Here is a 21,170-nt window from a genome sequence, read left to right as displayed (position 1 = left end):
TAGAAATGAGATAAAGTAAGGGAAAAGGGAAAAGGGAAGGGGGGGGGGTAAACAGAGGCATGACTCTGTATACGCAGCACAGTGACTGTTATATTCAAGCCTTGCAAAACCCCATCTACCGCTGCCCCTGGTCACCTGCAGTGTTTTAAATGATAAATGTCAGCAGTGGGGGTCCATCACAGCTACTGTACCATAGCTAGAAATATCCCACCACTGTTTAAAGTGCAGAAATGAGATGTGAGGATGACTGATGCGATGGAGCTGAGTAGACCCTCTGAGCAGTAATAGCAGCTGTTAATGTTCACTCTTGCACTAAAACCAAAATTTGAAGCAAGGCATGGACATACATCAAACCAAAACAAGAAATACATCCACCCACCGATGTTCCAAGGAGCTTTTGGGGGAAACCTGCAGCGCGGTGTAAACCCGTGCCACTGATGGTTGATTTTGGGGGGTCAGTGATTCTCCAGTGGGTCTTTTTTGCTCTACATGTGTTCATTTAAAATGTAGGTCCAGTGTAGCGTTCCTCCAAGAGACATTGCAAACAGCGCAAGCCGCATCATAAGACATGCAAACTGACAGTCAAGTCCTCAGTGAACTAGTAAAAGAGAATGGCTAACAAAATTGTGCTCCACTGAATTGATGCAATATTTCAGTGTACAGTTATGTATTGCTTATTTCTGTGTGTGTCTTCAAGCTCAGACTTAAATTCATAATTCATTTGAACTCTGCAAACTGCAGCAGTGCTTGTAACGGTGCACCAAACACAATAGCCAATACGTCCAGTCAGGCTCGAGTGTGTGTATTACATTTACACGTTTTTTTTTTCCTTTTCTTTTTTTCCTGAAGACCAGGATCCACCCGAAACAGCCTTGAAAATCCTATTACATTTTCAGCAGTGGTTGCTATGACAACTGTGCATTTTATTCCTGGCTCCTTTGAAACAGTGTGTGAGATCAGAGATCCCAAACATTATGTAAGAGGATGTGCTCTGTTCATGACTGGGGTTTCCTGCTGCAGAGAACTTAAACTAATTAATTACAGGGGAATGACAGACTCTCAAGGTGCTTCACCATTTTCTCGCTGTGTACCTTGCAGCCTTTATCACACTCTGGTAAGATGTAGACTGTAATTGTTAGGTGGGAGGGTAAGAATGGGGCCAGATGCTTTTAATAATATTGCTCATTTTGGCACATTTTGATGAAAAGACATTTCCAGTTTAGGTGCCTGACTACATCCTGACAGACCTCAGAAAATTAAAAATCACAGGCAAAGTGTGTGTGTGTGTGTGTGTGTGTGTGTGTGTGTGTGTGTGTGTGTGTGTGTGTCTGTGTGTGTGTGTGCCAGTGAAATATGAAAATGCAGGAAAATGTTTATATCCCGTCAGAGTTTGAACATGAAGAGTCCCCCCTAAGATTACATAGATCGATTACATTTAACGAGATAAGAGTAATCGATTACAAGGCACCTGTAATGTGCTACACTTGCTCAGTTATCATATATAAGACAATTAAAGAGTATTTTACTACTTGTAGGATTTCCCAGACTACATCTGAAGGTTATTTAACTCCACACTTTTTGAGACAGAGTAATCCTTAAGTCCTTAGAGTTAAATCCGTAGAATCTGCATGGGTTTCCGCTCCAATTTCCTCCCACAGTCCAAAGACATGTAAGTCAGGTGAACTGGGGACACTAAATTGCTCCTACAGTAGGTGAGAGTGTGTCTGTCTCTGTGTCTGCCCTGCGATGGACTGGCGACCTGTCGCGCTGGGATAGGCTTCAACACCGCGTGACTCTAATTCAGATAAAGCGGTTTGGAAATTAATGGAAAAATGAATATTGTGGCAAAAAATGATTAGAAATTAGAAATTGAAAGTGGCATTACTCCCAAACTGTGGTAGGTGATTATGCCATTGTTTTACCTCTTTAATTTCATACCCATGTCAAATGTGTGTCCGGCAGGAACCATTAAACAGATTTTACCAAAATGATATGGGGAAGACAGAAACAGCTGATGCATCCTAAAAACACTCAAATTCACTAATGAGGCCTCAATAAAGTTCAAAGGAAGACTTTTTCCGTTTAACTTAAGAATTAATAACATAGAAACCAACACAGCATACATCCCCATACAGCATGGGGATGTAATACATGCAGAAGATTTTTTTTCGTGTGTGACACAAGAGTCAAAGTCACAAAGACCAGCCGAGCCAGACCAAACAAGCCTGGAAAAGGAGACTTTAGGACAGATCTTGCATGGATAGTTTCTGTATACTCAGACTACCAGAAGGCTCCAAGAGACTAAAGCTCGCTGGATTCTGAGTTTCAAAGGATTGCCAATGGATATTATGCAGGCAGACAGAACTGGATCTACTGGCACAGAGAGCAGAGATGCTAATTATGAAACTCCTATGATTCATGGATGGGGACTGTATCCTCAAAGCTTCACCACTGGCAGTGGACAGGACTGTTTTTCCACAGACTATAGTGCCTGTTTTACATAGACAGAGCAAAAATTCATACCATCCATACCCATTAAGACTAGGTGTCCCACATGTCCTGATGTTCATGGGTAAACCAGTCAGAAATGATGCACCACTCACTGAGAATAGATATTATGGAATGGCGATAATAATAAGGCTTGTCAACTTTCATTACCGTCTTGGACCTTAAATGGATTTTTTTTCTCCATGTAAAATTGTTTGAGCAGAACAAGGAGGACACAGTGGAGATATTTTGGTTACATTAGGATGAAGTGCATGGCTTTATCTTTAGGGAATGACCTTGTGGAAGGAAAGTACTCTAGGGTCTTTTTTCTTTGTCTTGGATACACATAACTGCCTCAAACTTATTAATCTGGAAGATGCATGGCCTCTCAGCATCTCTTAAAAAATATAAGCTACTTCAGGGACCTTTCCATCATCCAAGAATAATTTCTTTTGTAAAAAGATACTGCCGGATAGTAAAGCAAAACATTGAAAGGCAATTTCCAACTCCAAGAAAGAGAGGACTTTGGTCATGCACAGCAATTATTTTTTCAAATACTTAATAACAGAATCACAGGTTATTGTTGGAGGTGATCTTTTCAATATTGTTATTCAACATAATAATAAAACAATCATGTCAGAAAACAGCAGCGTTCAGCATCAAGGGCCTGGGCTGATAGAATGTATTTGGATGGTTAGAGTGAACTACTGTATCAAGCCCCTAATAAAAAAGGTATTCTTTCTTCTCATTGTGATATGAAATCTTTTCACAAATTAACTTTTTCCCCCCATCAAAAAATCTCTTTGAAGTAGTGGAAAATGTGTTCTACTTGTTGCTCTTTGAGATCACCGCCCAGCGATGTGCAGAGGTATGCTCAAAGTAATTAAGCGTCCTGCTAGATGTTTGTTAGCTACTACGAGGGTGAAAAAGTAATATTTTTATCAGAGAGTTAAGAGCAGTGAACTCGATTTGTTGAAGGTAAACACTTCCTTACAGGGCATAGTGTAGAGGTTTGGAATAAGGTTAAGAACATGAGGCACTAGAAGGAGTTAATCTTGCCTTTTGGGGATCAGGAATGATACTGGATGATTTCAAGGTAGTAGGGCCGGCCTAATCAATTGGTGGCCCGCTGGCCACATCCAGCCCAGAAGCAACTTCTGATTGGCCCAGCAAGTTTGAATTAAACAGGCTACTTTAATAGCAATTTTAATATTTAAATTGTAATATTAATTTAATAAAAAATATTTGTAAATACTAATGTTATTGTGTAGGCTAAATAGTTACAGCACTGCAAGCTTGGTCTAAAATCCATAAGTAGTCAAGAAGCAGAACCAGTGGAAGGAGATGGTTTGAGTTGGAGTTTATTCAGGGTTGCAAATCACTGTCTAGTGTCCCAGATGGCTTTACAGACTCACAAGATTACAGCAAACAAGATTGGATGACACATCCTAACTTGAACCCTTATAGTGAGAAAGAAAAAAAATCCTCCAAAACCCACAGAAATGATGATGCTGATGGCATTATTGTAACTCCTGAGTAAATGTTGCCCTCTTATAAGTTGTGGTAATGAGAGTAATATGAAGATACAAGAATACACAGCATGTGTGTATTTCCAAATAGGGGTATGTTATGATGTGGAGGATTATCTCACAAAATTAAAAAGGGGTTTTTCTAGGGCTGTACCCGACTCACAGTTTCCAGAGTCAACTTGGAGGCAGCCTTTCAGTACGACGAATCAACTATTTGTCCCTCTTTTGTCCCTCATTTGTCCCTCCCGTTTGTCCCTCCTTGCCCAGTAGCTATCTAAAAAAATCTAGAACTAAAAACAAAAACAACAAATATAGGACTCTTCGACTTCTCCGTCTGAGTTTAGTGTGGAGGTCTACGACTCGTCGACTTTCAGGGGCCAGCTCCAGCTTTTTAACTTCAAATCCAAGAAAGCCTAGTTGATGTTTATGTCCCCGTGCCGCCGTTGTCTCGGAAGAGTGTAAACATTTTAAGAAAATGCATCTTTAAGGTTTTAGGGCTGCTGGATGTTATGTGCTGACACACAGATGTTCACTTCACAGCTTTTTCTATCAGTTCTATACAAGAGTTTAATTGAGAACATGATGCATCACATCCATAGTGCATTGTGCACTATGAATGAAGTTTGGGTGCAAAGTGCCATTCTCTGACTAAATCTTCATTTCCAATCACCATTTTTAGTTAAAAAGTAAACTTGTAGATCTTCATTTGTCATAAGTCCTTGATTTGTTTGTGTTTTGTACTCATACTTTGATTGTCAAATGCTTTCTGGCAGATAAAAGAATAGATACTGAGAAAGACCCTTTGTTTTTTATCCTCTGTGATGAGGATAATGGTGGAGGACAAGTACTTGAGAGAGGCGAGGGGTGGAATTATCCTGGCTGTTGCATGGCCATGACTTGGAACCCTGTTGAATAAAAATGTCAATAGTTGAGGTTTCTGGCATTTATGGTGCGGGTGTAATTTCAGTTTTTTTTTTTTTTTTTTTTTTCCTGCTTATGAAGTCTTTGAACAGCTGCCATGTTGAACAAGAGCCATTGTTGGCAAACTGACTCTCCAGTCTCATCCAGAACTTTGACTTGGAAACTTTGTTGAGTAGATTTGGGTGGAATAGGTAAGGAGAAATTGGGTTTAGTGATAGGATCATCGCAAGGGGGTCACAGTTTTATTTTTGCCAGCTATGCCATTCTTTATTCCTGTGTCACTTTATCTACAATGTATCTAAATTAAAATGGCAATTACTGAATATGAAGGATGTATTTAGTTAATTACTTTTTCATACTGTATAGTACTGCTAATAACATTGATATCTATCATCATAATATATGTTTTTGATGAAACTCGGGGTAATGACGGATTTTGACATTGGAGTCTGGCAATTATGAATTTGAATTTGAATATAAACCTCACAGACATACCTTTGGACCGTATATTAAAGGCAGTCCATTTATAGTTACTCTCAGAGTGTTTTTCTTTCTAAATGGGTTATGATAGCCTCATGTTTTCCAATAATAGTTATTAGGTGGCCCAGGTTTCTGACTGGTGAACAACAACTTCATAATACTGTAATTAAGAGTTGTCACCCTCAGCTAGGAGTCCCTATACTGCCATTTGTATTGTAATATCCTCATTTGATAGGTAATAATTTGCACTTAACTGGTCTGTCTTCACAAGAATGTTTGATCTTCTTATATGATCCCTGGTTTATACTGAGCTGGATTCAAGATGGTAAGTGATAAGAAGAAATATTAATGTATACTCACATACAGAGATTGCATTTTGAAGAGATAATCTTAACTTTGACTTCATAGAGATGTAGATATGAAACAAAGGGTTTCACAGGGTTGCCAAGCACATTTCTTGCCCTTCTCTCTTCTCATTTCTTCTCCTGTTGTTTTTTTCTGAAACAGACCAGAAGTTTTCACCTTGGTCCCCATCTCAACACTTCAATGAAGGCAGACGCCTCTCTCCAGCCAGGAACATGAAGGGCTTATCGGGCAGCCGTTCCCAACACCAGATCCCTTTACCCCACGGTCTGGACTACGACCCCTACCCCCATGACCTTCATGCCCACCATGGCCCCGACTCCCGCCACTCCTCCTACCTGCTCAGCCCCACAGAAAGCTGCCCCATGGACTTCCACCATCGTTACTCGCCACGCAGCTCTATCCACTCCGACTGCATGATGATGTCCCCAGTCATGATGCCGCCAGTCGCTGCCTCTGACCACATCTCCAGCAGCACCTTCCCCAGAATGCATTACAGCTCCCAGTACTACGACTCTGCCACACGGGATGACTGCGCTGCCATCACAGCCTCTGCCACCTCCCCTGCTGTCGCTGCTGCAGCAGCCGCCGCCGCCGCTTCCTCCTCTCACCACGCTGGCACCAAGAGCAACCGCCTCCCTGCCAACCTGCTGGACCAGTTTGAGAAACAGCTGCCACTTCACCGCGATGGCTTCCACACGCTGCAGTATCAGCGCACCTCCACCACCACCGAGCAACGCAGTGAAAGTCCCGGCCGCATCCGACACCTCGTTCATTCTGTCCAGAAGCTCTTCACCAAGTCCCATTCCCTGGAGGGCTCGTCCAAAATGAATGGCACCAAAAGCGAGGTCGTAGGAGGAGGGGGTTACCACCATCATGGCCAACACTCCACCAAACATGGTAGCAAGAGGAGCAAGAGCAAAGAACGCAAGCACCGCTCTGGTGGCTGGTGGAGCTCCGATGACAACCTGGATAGCGACAGCACCTACCGCACACCCAGTGTCATGTCGCGGCACCATGGGGATCACGCTGCCCACTGCTACCCGGACTCCATGCACAGCCACCACTTTGGAGACCTGTCGCTCAAGACCTCGAAGAGCAACAACGATGTCAAGTGCTCGGCCTGTGAGAGCATGGCCGGGGCACCGGAGGGCAAATTCATGAAGAGGAGCTCCTGGTCCACACTGACTGTCAGCCAGGCCAAGGAGGCCTACAGGAAGTCTTCGCTCAATCTGGAGAAACCCATGATGCACACAGACCTGAAGCCTTCACTGCGGGCCTGTCACTACCTGCAGGTAAGTGTCGCTATATTTATTTTTAATTTCCACTGTCTTGTGAGGTTATTGTTATTTTTTATTATTATTTCTGCTTTATTAGACAGTCAGTGGAGATATACAGGAAGGACAGGGCAGAGAGAGAGGGGATTACATACAGCAAAGGGTCTGGGCTGGATTTGGACCCAGGCTGCTGTGGCTTAGTTGCTCTGCACGGTGAGCCACTGGGGCACCTCGCCTTTCATCATTATTAGGAAGTGAATGATAGAGAGAAAGACAAACAAAAGAAAGAGAAAAATATTGATGGCATTCTCCTCGCCAATTCATGCTTCTTGCAGTCTGTCCAGTCTATGCAGCATCAACAGCGATATTGCATGATTGCAGATCTCGCACAGAGCAATGCATCCCTTTATTTTTGTAAATTAATTTTTAAGTGTCTCAGAGGCCGCGTTGCAATGATTGGGTAAATGGATGCTTTAAAAGAAATGCCGGAAGTGAACAGTAGTGCATCACCATGGCAACAGCTCACACCTTGTTCTCTCAAGAGCTTTAACAACCAACATGCATGCTGAAGAGAAGCATGAATTGGCTTTTAGGCTGTGTGTGTGTGTGTGTGTGTGTGTGTGTGTGTGTGTGTGTGTTGGTTACTGCTGGTGTAGGTACATTGTTAATAGATTTTACATTAGATTATACTTAGAAATTTCAATTCCCCAAACTCACTCTATCATAAAATACACTTTGCAGTACTTTTGGTTTTATTACATTGGAGAATAAGAGGTTTGTTAATAATATTGAGCAATAAATCGAGACATAATTCAGTGTAAGAATTCATATATATTATTTTTATAGCCATTGGAATTTTATTAAATGGCAGACGTTTGTTTTTTGCACACCTTTACTTTACATTGATGTGACCTTTAGTCGCAGTATGCAGCTTCATTCCAAGCTTATTTTAATAAGCTCTATGAACCTCACACCAGTGTAACATTACCCAGTGTGTTGGACAAATTCTTCTCATTAGAGCTGCAAGAGACAGCAGTGAATATTACACACTGTCCACAAAGGGCGAACATAGAACATGTGTGGAAAAAAAAAAATGCGCATCATGTGTCGGAAGATAAACAAAACAATAATTGAGATTAATCCCCACAAATGCCTTCTTGAGTAAAGTGCACTGATTGATGTATTGATTTGAAATCTTGCACAGAAAGCATATTAGATTCCACCTTTGTTTTTGGTTTTCTCTTGAGGGTAATTACAGTGTCCATGAGTGTGGGAAGTCAATATATTTAATCTGGATTCCCTCTTGTGTGGACACCTCGGGGAGCTATTGTCTATTAAGAAGTAGAGATCGGTTGAGGGGATCAATGTCATGGCGGAAGACACTGACAGTGGAAGGCTACCTGAACTGGACAGCGAGATAGGAAACATGCAGGAAAGATGTATGCTGATGATGGTTTGGGTATGTTGCTGTGGAAATTGAGCATTAAAACAGCAAAACCATGATGTCATATCCAGGTTTGTAGGCCTCTGTTCTTACTACCCCTCTGACATATTAAGGGGCTGAACTACTTTAGCCACAGGTATTGGGTTTTTCATTCTGGGTGGTAAAATAGTCAAAAGCTGGCGTGCTGAGACAATGAACTGAAGCCTTTTTACTGGGGTCATTGTTTTGCCATCCATTTGCATAGCATTTCAATTTTCAGCATTAAGTTGTGGGGTGCAACAGCAGAATAAGCTTAAATTCATGTTTCTAATGGTTTGACCTGAAGGTTAATTAAGATCCATATTTAATAGGTAGCAATCCATTCTTTTGCTTCATATTCATCTTTTACTTTGAAATTCATAGTGAAATAATTGCAGTTGAGTCAACAGCTGAAGACTAACTTTTGATCACTGTCCTGTAAAAAAAAAAAATTGATGCAGTAAACGGACAGGTAACTGATGTCAACTTCTTTGTATGTAATGAGTTGTGCCAGAGACTTCCACCATATCTGATTGTGGCACAGCACGGTAAGGATTCGCATGTTTCCTAGTCGCTATTTTGCTGACTTTCGCCCATAGAGTCAGCAAACATACTGTTGACTAGGGAAAAGACAGAGATGACACACGGGAACGTGCTTTGCATTCTGAAGTCCCGCCAGTCTATAGCTCGTCATGCAGACGATCCTCCAACATTTTCAGTTTTTTGTTTGCTTTTAAAATGCCTTTGTTAACTTTTGTGTGACAGACTTTTGGACTTTGCTAGCTGAACAAATAATGCATGAGTCTGCTTAGACCGGTCTCCACATCATCAGAAAAACACAGGCTTTGAAAATCAAAACAAAAGCTTAGAGGGGGACACTAAAAGAGACTTGTTCCAGAGCCGGGATTCATAAAAATCATTCAATGAAAGTGTATTATTGGTACGCCAACACCACACTTAGATTATCATGTGGAATGCAGCACATTCTTTTAGCCAAACTTAAAATTCTGTGACAAGTAATTTATTGCTTATTCTCATATGCACAAGTCAAGTTTATTTTCACCCAAATTCCTGAGAGCACTATAAAATCTTGTATCATATGTAGTAATGATTTAGTGTAACTTACATCCTCATTGATTCAATACTTTATTTCCACATCAACTTGACAATTGCTAGGAATTTGTGAAACATACTCTAAAGACAAAAACAACCTCTAATACAAAGCAGAGTCGCCATAACATGGCATTGATATTTATGATCACCTTCCTGATTTTTGTGATTTTTCAGTAAATCAAACAGCCAACATCTTAGCCAGATGATCGAATGATTATTGATTATTTGGCATGATTCTAATCTGCTTATGTTATTCATCTCTCCCAAACACTAACCACAGAATATTCACACATTTAGGTAATGCAGTCACACTGGTTAATTAAGTGAATTAGCAAATGGTGTCAGTAAGCTGATTTGTTATTCACCCAGGATCCATGGTTGTAACTAATATACTTAAGTGTTTAAAGAAAGAGCAGGAAATCAATCATGATGGCAATCAAGCACGATGACACAAATATAGTTTATTGACCAATAATTTGTAGTTTGCTCAGAATATATTCCTCTGAACAACATCACTGTTCACTTGTGTGAATTCAGGTGATTCACTCTCCAAGCTCCAAACTTCCATGCTCCAAACATGGACTGGGTGATGTGCCAAAATATGTATTCCTCAGATCCAAGTGCATGCTGCGTATGCATTTGCTTTGCTGCCCTCGTGTGGCGGTGGTCATCAAGAGCCACACAAACAATATTTTTTGCTCTCTCCACATTATGGTGTGATATCAAAAGAAAAGCTGACTCCTCTGCAAGTCTGAGAAAGTCTGCATGGTGCCTGACATTACCTCATATATCCAGAGGAGAGAGGGTGTCTACCGCTAAAAATGGACAGAATAAGTTCTTTTTGCACAGGAGTGTAATGACATGACCAGCCACTTGGTTTCTACATTCAGAGGACATGCACCAGTGTTTGCCCCCCCTAGAGACAACAGATGTTATTGCACAAAAGTGTCTTATCAGTGCAGTTTTGATGAGCACTTAAAGGACTGTCACGTCTGTTCAAGTAGCACTCTTACCGTAAGTCTTACCGTCAGACTCAAACAAGTCAATAAGGCAGACTTTATATTTGGACAGTTCACACTCTCACTCTGTTGACCATTCAGCTTCTGCTGCTATTGACCCTGGTTGCTGCAAAAATTTGCTAAAGATGTCTTCCTTTGACCAAATGAAAATTTCTTCAGGGAAGGTATTTGCCCTACATTTTGGTGCAGCTCCTCCCGCTTCTGCTGCAGGTACTGGTGTGACTCCCGCTAAGAAGCAAGAGCCCAAACTCAGGTAATAAGTTCAACCTGACGGCTTTTCAGAATTCAGAATATGCAGACCTCACTTAGTCATGAATGCCCGCTTCAAGCTCTGGAAATTGGTCCTTATCCTGCCCCGCTCCATCTCGAGCATCTGCGGCTCATTAGACACCAGGGCCTTTCCTTCCCAAGAGATTTTTTCATATGCTGCTGCTGTCACACCACTGCTGAAGGCGCAGGAAAATGCAGCCCCTGCTGCCACAAATCCCTCCTGCTGCTGTAACTTCACCTGAGCATTTACATTTAATAGATTTGCTCTTGTATTAAGCTTATCTGTTTACAGAGAATTGCATTTGTGCTGGATGGTAGGTGGTTGAGCTTAATTTTCAGTTCAGGTTGTTTTTGTGAATTGGGTTATGTATTTTGGCATATGCATGATGGTGCTGGCATGCTGCCGGCTGTCATGTCAGAGAAAGGCGATGAGTTCAACATGCTTGTTCATGGGATTGTGTACGTTCAGTAGCGCAGAATATTTTCCCTTGAATAATAACAGATAAATAAAATGCATGTCATCACATTATTTATCTGCTCCTCTGAAACCATTTGGTATTCTGCTTGACACAACAACAAGGGCCTGCAAATGCAATGTGCTTTCTGCCTAGTGGTTTGGGGCATTTTCCCTCTATTGAGATACAACATAATACCGTGCTTCATGTTCAGTCCTGGGAGGACAAGCAGGCTTGCCGAGCTCTCATCTCAACTCCAAATGGCTTTGTAAAAATCCAAAGGGATTCGCCACATGCGTGTTGCTTCACATAGAACAGGTACATAAAGATGATATCTCAATTGTACCAAGATACAATTTAATATCTTGTAGCATGTTCATTCAAAAATAGCTGGAATGCAAGCAGAGATCATGCCTCAGATGAGAGGGCTGTGCATCATTCAATGGGAATTTGCATACACTTACTGTATTACATGTGCTGTTAGCATGGCAGTCTCGGTGTTGTCTCTGTAATTTGGGGGTTTCCTGTGCTCTGTGATTCAAGAGTCTAGCAGGGAGTAATCTCATGTTGTGAGAGGTTTTATTACACTGTACAATCTCTTGCATGCTGCTTGGATTCATTTGAGGCTCATTCTCAAGAGCAAAGCCTTTTCCATCAAATACTAACTGGCTAACCATGTGTTGCAATAATTGTTCCAAATTAGTTTGACGTAAGTGTTTCTGACTCAAATGGAGCAGCACATTAACTACGGCAGAACAGTGAGATCATGCATACTTTCAGCTGATTGGCTGCCGGCTGCACCAACCAAACAGCACCTCCGCTGATCGGTTTAAGATGACTGTTACAATCACCAATCACATTCAAACAAGTCAATCAGACAGTCTTCATGACGTGACTGCTCACACTCTTGCTCTGTTGATCATTCATTCCGCTGCTGCCGTTGACTCATCAGGTGGCTGAGCAAAAAACCTCCGTGCAAGCTGTCTCTGAATCTGGTTTTAGGTTATGATATTCATGTTATTGAATTACAGCCTACTGTTTCTCTGGGTTTCATTGTGCTTTACCTGCAGAATCTCATGCTGCTCGCTTGGATTTATTTTCCCCGTAATGTGACCAGACATTGCTTTCATTACAGTATCCCCAAGTGAGGCTTCGGGAAATTTGAGAAACAGTTGATAGATAGTTATAGTTGAATACAGAGTGAGTACAGGAATTCAAATCAAAACAATGAGAGTATCAAATATAAAAATATTTAAAACCCCAAATCACATAAAGGCCACAGTGAAAACGTTAAAGACCCATGTTAATGACCTTAAATTTTTATGTATAATATGTTTGTGCAATAAAATCACAAAATAATATTGCTTTCATTCGGACAAAAATACTTGGTTGACGTCCCACATTTTCACAACATTTGGTTCTTGTATGATTTTCTGTTCATCAGGTTGCCGATATATTAAAACTAACATAACTGTTAATAAAAATAGTGGAGACTTGGCATCAGGTGTTCACCTTGCAAACATGGAGAACTCAGAAAGGCTTGAGTCAAATACACAGTACAGATCGCAGCACAGCCAATAGCCAAGCTCACCATGAATTTTCCTCTTTGGTTTTATGTAGATTGACGCCATGGTATTACATGACAAACTGTCTGCCATGTTTTAGTATTGATTTTGGTAGGATGCAAGCTAGCCACCTTGCTGTAGCACAGAGCAGCTCCACTTGCACAGTGAGAAAGAGGGTGGTTTACCTCATCTAGGAGAGGTGGGACAAAATAAATACATTCAAAATATTAAGTGTAATTCCTGATGTCAAATGCAGATTTCACCCAACTCTATGGCAAGTAAGGAGCCACCACAAGCATGTTTTGGTCCTACAAATTTATCATGGCTTACATATCAGGACATCATTTTTGAAGCTCTCTGTATAGTAAGGCTGATCTAACATGGAGGCACAATAAGATAAATGGTTGGTCTGCTCAATCATCTGCCATCATTTGTGTCTTCCATAGTACATAATAATGAAGTAATATTACTGATAATTAATGAGACTGAATCAGGCTTCACAGCACCTGGTAATGATGGAAGTAAGCTGTAGAGATGTTGGCATCAGGAGCATGATAACTTGCAGTGAATCTGATTTGCTTTTTTTTTGCATTTTCGTTTCATTCAAGTAAATCTCTAATGCTTAATACTCTGCCTGGCAACACTAAGAATCCTAAGCTGTAAATTTATCACTGTGCTGAACTGAAATACTCTCATTATCCACTTCACACGTTTTCAGCAAACACTCAGGTGCTGGAAACGTCCGGTCCACGCTGACTAATACCGCAGCACCGTGCTCGCAGATTGTTTGGTGGGACATTCATGCTGCGAACATCCTGTTCCATCCCAAATTTGTTTCTCCACATTGATTAAGATCTCTAGACGGAAAGGAAGCCACTCTTCTTATGTTCCTGGAATAATCGTGAGACAGTGGCACATTGTCCTGCTGGAAGCATCCGTTTAAAAAAAAAAAAAAAAAAAAGAAAGTGCTTAGGTGTGTTTGTGCCAAGAAATCATTCTTCACACCGTTTCATCAACCAGCAGCCTGCACTGTTGACACCAGGCAGGATTGATGCATCGATTCATGCTGGTTATGACTGTGTTTTATCAATGCCGTCCACGTGTTGGTCTGATTCAGCAACGTTTTTCCACCCTTGAGTCGTCCAGTTTCAGCTCTGTCTCACATGCTCACTATAGTTACACTATCTTGTGTGTCACCTACGAGAGTTGAACCCAGCACGGTCTTCTGCTGCTGTAGGGCGTCTACCTCAAGGTGTGACAAGTAAACTCTGTGAAATCCCTCACAGTTTCTGAGCTGGTACTCGCAGACTTGTGGCCCGCTAGGTGTAGAATGTGTCCTGACACTCTCTTCTGAATGTGAATGAAGCGTTTCCCCTGATAGGGAGTTTTTGTTTGTTTGTTTGTTTGTTTTTTAATTACAACTTTCTCCGTAACTGTTAGACACTGCTGTCCCGGGAGGTTGGTTATTTGAGAGATGCTGGAACGGGCGCATTTGGCACCAACAATCAAACCCTGTTCAAAGTCACTTAAATCACACTTCTTGCTCATTTCGACAGTAACTGAGCATCTCAACCCTGTCTGCACGCTTTATACTTTATTTATGTGTGACTCACTGTCTGGAGGAGTGATTTGAGGCTGTTTGTGTAAACAGAGATGTTTACATAATTAAGTGGCCCTGAGTGTATCTCAGTTTTCAAAAAATGTGCAACACTGCTCTTCCATGACTTCCCCTTGACCCATTTTCTATACAAACCAGTGATATTACCTTTTCAAAATAACACTAGGAAACAATATTATTTTAACTCTATTTAGTCCCCTTCCAGTGGAGCCACCATCAGGCAGCACATTTTGACAGATCGTTCCCAGCAGAAGTAAATTTATTTTGATTCATAATTTAAGCAGAGTAAACAACCGATTGTACAAGCTTAGCCTTCTGTGTAGCCTCAAAATATATCTTGTTGCACTCCAGCCGAAAGTTAAAAAACAACTGGAAATCTTTTTAAGGATGTATTTTTGTACCATGCACATTAGTGTATGCAGTTGCCTTGAGCCTATGTGTGTGCAAAACTTGTCTATTATCAAATTACATAGTTGACCTGATGATAATGATGACCATAACAGGAAATATGTTGCATTATTGTAATAGCAGCATAATTGTAATATCTGAAACCAAGTTGAAATGTCAGCCTTTAAACTCCTTATTTCAGTTGCCAGTAGCCAAAACAGCAATTAGCCATTCTTGGTATTAATATGAAGGACTGGAAGGGGAATTTTAATATTTTCTTTTTATTATTGCTATGGTGTGTGAGAGGTTAAAAGAAAGAGGGAAGAGAGCAATGATGGCCTTGGCTATGCGGTTTGTACCATAACGGCTAGATGCTTTAAATGGTGCAGAGCGTTTGGTGGTGCACTCAGATCAAGACTTGGACAAGATTAGAATGATAAATGCATGGTAACAGACATAATTTGATGACGTCAAATAAAACAAACGTCTTTAAATTTGTTTGAAGATGTATTGTGCACAATGCTTAGTATAGTTTCTTTGTCTAAAAAATCTCCCCCATGGATAGCCATGCATTTTTTGGCATTTTCTAATCATTTTCTCACTAAGACTGATTATTAGCAATTATGAAATGATTTTATTTTAATTCTGTCTCCAGCTAAATCAACTGCTGTCTTCTCCAGGTCTTCTGAGCTCCAGAAATATCTCAACAAGATTAAACTGGACATAAATTTGATCATGGTTTCTCCTTGTCCCAGGATCTTGAAACAAAGTCCTGTGTGCAGTAAAAAAAATTGGACAGATAATCCATGAATCAAATGTTGTTGCCCTACTCTATCTGAAATTTGCCAGTGAAGTCCTGTCAGGTGTATTCACGAGATCTCCCTGGAGGTGGCGGTGAGTTTGAACAGGTTGTCTGGGGAGAAACTCTCTGTCCTTGATGTCTCCATTTGAGTTTCCACTTCAACACCTCTGAAGGTCAAGCAGGCGTCCGCCGCATGATATACAGCGGCCTCGTAACAAATGGTGTCTCGGTGGCCCAAACACCCCCCAGCCACCCTGTGCTTAGAGAGCGTGGCATGCCCACTCCCACTCAGCATACATGTGTCTGCGCACATGCTGCATGTGAAGTTATGGAGACAGATTAGGGTAATGGTCTGCATCCCTGTCCGGGGGGATTCTTTCATCATCTGGCTGACTTGCATGGATCCAGTAATTGTAATGAATAACCTGTCAAACCTAGTCCCAGATGTTATATCAGTGATGTGAGACAGCATTCAGTGTAGCTACAAAACCAGCATCTGACCGCTTCATATGGTTATAAACGCAAGAACCTGTCAGGTTAAAGTTAATGTCAAGACCAGCACCAGTCTCTAATAAATAAATATTAATTATTGTGTGTACTGCAGTGTTTATTTGCCCTTTGGGAGTCATTGTAAATAGGACAAAGTACAGTTGGTTTTGCTTTTCACATTATTGCATAAAAACCTGATGGAAAGCATCTAATTTTCAACGTGTGTCCCTTGTATCTGTCCACCAACAAATTCAGGTGCAAAAATGTTATGTAAACTTCATATTTTTTTTTACAACTGGTGTTTAAAGTCAAGGAGAGTGTTTGTTATAATTGTCTTCATATATAGTACAGTTATAACAGTGCCATGGGACAGTTGTAAAACACATTTGTAATTCTGTCTACTACATAACATAGCTAAGACAATAAATAGACTAGGTTGTAGTGTTTTTTATTTTCATACATCAATAAAATGCACAAAACAATAGGCTGTAAGAAACTGACATGTTTACAAATATGAACAAAGGTTTGTACTTGGATACATAATGTGAGGCTGTTTTCTAGAGGACAGATCAGTGATTACAGCAGTATAAGTTTGGTTTATGGTCAAATAGGCATGAAGATCTGTCCAGTGTTTATAACTGAGTGTGAGAATCGGCCGAACTGCTGCCTTTTCATTTCACAGGGTGGACAAAAGTGTGTGTTACAGCTGTCCCCTGCTTACCCCCTGTCCCAAAATATGTCACCTTAGTGGACAGATCAGTGATTATAAGAATAAAAGTGTCATTTCATGGTCAAAACGAAATAATTCAAACAGACTTTGTGTTATATCTTTAGAGTGGAGATGCGTACCGAAAATTTCCCACATTCAAAGCCAATGGTAACATGTCCAGAGCAAATATGACAGTTCAGCCTGACACGACTTAAAAATATTTAATGTGTTAAACTGTACTCTGTTTACCTTACAGGGCCTGGGAAGGAACACTGCCTGTATTGTGTGTTCCACTTAATGCTATAAATAAAGGTTGTGGTAATTTAATTAAAGGTTAATGATCTGATCAGATAAACTTGTTTTCAGTGAGGAGCAATTTCAGTCCACCTGAACAAACCTCTGTTTTTGGGTTAATCAGCAGGTTAATTTAATTAAGGTACATTTTGTTCATGTTATTTTGTGACTATACAAGCTGCTGCTATAGGAGTCAACTTTGCCTTAACCTTTGACTGAATTGACATTTGTCAGTCATGCCATCAGAATTTCAGACTTGATTTATCATTTTCATCAAATAATTGTTTGAAGTCTTAACAATAAGCTTTGTCAGTTAAAGCCCCTCAAAAGTGTCGGTGCAACTTTCTTATTTTAGTCATTCCCTTCATTTAATTAGCTGGAGTTTTCAAATTGAATAGCTGCTGGCCATTTATTCACATTACTTTTTACTTCATTCAGTTACAGACGAGGTATTAAAAATGTCAATTGTGACGTGCATTTTTCACTGTTTTCTGATGTTTTATAGACCAAGTTCATTTAGTAACTGAGAAAAATAATCTGCAGATCAATTGATAATGAAAATAATTGTTAGTTGCAGTCCTAATTTCATGCCATTGCCACCAAATAACTCCAATTAAAATGAAGAACCTGTAGTGCTTTAAAGAACCACGTAAAGTGTGTGAAGAACCATCGCTGAAACAAAGAGGCTCTTCAGTTGGTGAGCATTTTGAAGAACCATTGAAGAACCATTATTTTTCGGAGAGTGCTCCTAAAGTTTACTTTTGCCAGATACATTAGGCGTAAACTATCTCACACATGCCCCTTGTTCACTCCATGCATCTTTGCACAGATGTGTTTGAATCTCAGTGTGGTTCATATACCTTATAGGTAACATTATCTAAGGGTTTTTCAAAAGTATAGCATACCTTTGTGTTTAGGCTACCTTTTTTTGAAAAATATATTTATCAGGTTTTTCACAATTAACACAACTGTTACACTTCTAAAGGTCTAAAAAAGGAAAAAAAAAAAAAAAAAAAAAAGAGTCCTGCAGTTCTCATGTAACTGTTACGCTGAATAAAATTACATTATCTTTATACACTGCAAAATTCTTATTTTTTGGATACTTTTCAGATAATTGTCCCCATATCTTATATAAAAAAAAAAAAAAGTTCTGAATTTTCCCCTTGGTGCTATATGTCATTTTTTCCATGGCTAAGCAGTTGGAGAGACTTTTCAACCAGTGTTCAGCTGCGGGTGCCTCTCTGCTCTCCCAGGCAAGTCGCAACACAGTGTTTAGCCTGAAGTGAGCATCTTTTTATTTGCACCTGTCAGTCCTAACTCAGGTGGAAGTAGTCCAAGGAGAAATACCCGAGGGCAGACAGGCAGCCCAACAGAGATTATATCAGATATAGTTTGTATGACCTTTTCCCAGCTCCAAAGGCAGTAGAATAATGGGCCTTCTTCTTAAATACATAAATCAGGATTATTAAGATTCAGAGTTATGTATGAATGCATGATCCAGTTTTAATCTTTTTGGACGTGTCACCATCATAGTTTTATTGTTTCGACTATTTTGTATTTGTATATTGCTTTGTGATTTTCACATGTTCAAAATAAAGCCTTCATTCATTCATTCATTCATTCATTCATTCATTCATTCATTCATAATCTGGTGTTGATAGTCTGGCTTTGTGCATCTTGGCAAACTCTCTGCCCATCATCTTCAGAGATTTCCACACCCAAGTCACTAGACAAGCCACTCTATTATTGTTGTTTAGGCTACTTTTATCTCCAGTTACTTTAATTCAGTAACTGAGTAGCTTTTTTGTTTGCATGGGGAATTTAGACTTTATTAAATTGATTTATTAAGTTTATTTCATCATAAACAAAATGGTTACGTTTTTAAAGGCACTAGCAGTAGCTGTTCCACCTCTAGCAGATCCATGTTTGTATTTTGTGATGGGCACATACTCACTTCTGACACTCACACATCAACTTCTGCAACGAGAGGATGCTTTCTCACCTCAGGCTATTTTTGAGCAAAGTCTTCGCACCGTGGAGTTGTAGCTAATGTTGCTGTAATGCTGCTTGCCCTCGCTCGCTGCCCCAGAGGCACAGCAGAGCATGTTCTCTCAGGTGTAGCGTCAAATGAGCACAGAAATAAGGGGCCGCTAATGAGCTAATGCTATGCTTCTGTGAGTGATGGCTGACTTAGTTAACTGCAGCCCCAGACAATCAATGGCAGTGCATTAGGAGGAAAATGATTCATTCTCTTTATCGCTGTCTTTAAGCCTGATTAACTGACTTTCCAGACAGTTGCTGCATTTTATTCCTGCTCTCATGTGGCAGATTAGCATGCACGATAGTTCTGCTGATATAGGCCTTTCAGGGAAGACATACTGTAAGCAGGCCAGTTAGTTGTAATGTGGCCTTCCCATGTTGAGCTAATGGGAGAGCCTTCTTCTTCTCTGTTCTGAAGAAAATGACATGCAAAGTTGGCTTCTAATTTACCAACCACAAGTAAATTCCTTGGTGTTTTACTTCTAAACCACTACAGTGCAATTAATGCTGCATTTCAGTCCACAGAAGTGCTACCAAACCCCATTTTCTCATAGTACGCAGGATAATGTCGAAGGGATCATTGTCTGGAAACACTCCAGTTTTTCTGCGTGTGTCAGTTACATCTATGGTACATTATATAAAGTTAAAGTCTAAGAAGTCCTAGTGGTAAAAAAAAAAAGAAAAAAATCTGGCCCCTGAGCAAAGTTATTTGACTGTACTGTGCTGAATATGTTGCACACTGAATGATAGTCAAATATTTTCCCCTGAGGCAGGATGGGTCATGCTGGCCGAAATAATTTTGTCTGTATCCGGTTCAAAGTAAAGTGGCATATGGTCTGAACGCTTCAGAAGCCTTTCCACCTTGACAACAAAAACATATGGGGAAAACATTTGAGCAAAATATGCATTAAACTGGAAAGGATTGGCTGGTATTAACATCATCACTGAACCACTCCTCTCTAACCTGTCTTCTACCCCTTGTGGAGGAGACAAATGTTCATCATTTTCCGCTAAGTGCTGCTGAGTCCCTCACCTGTCTGGCCCTGTGAAGGCGGGCTGACGAATCAAAGACAGTGCAGGCTGCAAAAGGAAAGACAGAGTGAGGGAGGAAGGGCAGGAGAGGAGAGCAGATAAGTGAGAAAAGGAGAGATAGAGCAAGTATTACCTCCAGGCAAAGAAAAGAAGCTATCAGCTACTGCTTTCCATAAGAATAGCCCGGGAATTGTTGCAGAGAAATAGCCAGGCAAGCTCCATGATTGTGTAAAGTGAGTAGCTGGCAGAGCATTAGGGAGAGCCCTGAGCCTGGGGCTGTTGTTCCAAGAGCCGAGGCCACCCTCTCCGCTGGGACCGCTGCTACATCTGCAGCACACACACTGACACAATGCTGCACTTAACCATGGTGCACACCTGATCAATACTGTGCCACAACATATAACGTGTGACACAGTCGCTGTCATGAATTGTCTTCCTCAAAGAGAGGAAGCCACAGGATTTAAATCATGTGGCTGTGTGCAGTTTATCCTCAATCAAGTCAAGTAAGCTGCATCGAGTACGATCATCAGTGATGGTAAGGGTAATTGACCTGGATGTGCTCTACCTTATTGTTATCACACCCAAATCTAATGAAACCCTGCCTTACTATAGGCTTTCAATGCCAAAGCAGCATTTCATGTGTATGCATGTTAATGGGGCCGCAGTTAAACTACACAACATTACAGTTTTCACACAATAAGCTCACTGTTTTAATCCTAATGCTGTAAAGTTTGCTGCTGCTGCTTCTGCACAGTGTATTACAAAGGCTATATTTTAAAGGCCATTAACAGTATAACATAATGTAAGGGCTGTGCTGATGTGTTCATTTCTGTAGTTCCTCTCCAGTTGCTATGGCTG

The 21,170-nt window shown here is 40.6% G+C and overlaps 1 protein-coding gene across 1 annotated transcript in view; it reads left to right on the top strand.

Annotated features, from left to right (window-relative positions):
* The first annotated feature begins 5,980 nt into the window (after positions 1-5,980).
* LOC115356150 (disks large-associated protein 2-like) overlaps positions 5,981-21,170 on the top strand; it is a 66,204-nt gene continuing 51,014 nt past the window's right edge. The window contains exons 1-2 of the mRNA XM_030047191.1: positions 5,981-6,322; positions 6,392-7,075. Coding sequence (XP_029903051.1) covers positions 5,996-6,322; positions 6,392-7,075 — 1,011 coding nt within the window. The 5' untranslated portion in view covers positions 5,981-5,995. The remainder of the gene's footprint in view (positions 6,323-6,391; positions 7,076-21,170) is intronic.

This window comes from Myripristis murdjan, chromosome 24 (genome assembly GCF_902150065.1).
Source record: "Myripristis murdjan chromosome 24, fMyrMur1.1, whole genome shotgun sequence".
Taxonomy (NCBI): domain Eukaryota; kingdom Metazoa; phylum Chordata; class Actinopteri; order Holocentriformes; family Holocentridae; genus Myripristis; species Myripristis murdjan.
The sequence above is the reverse complement of the archived record's forward strand: the minus strand, read 5'-3'. Positions and strand labels throughout refer to the sequence as shown.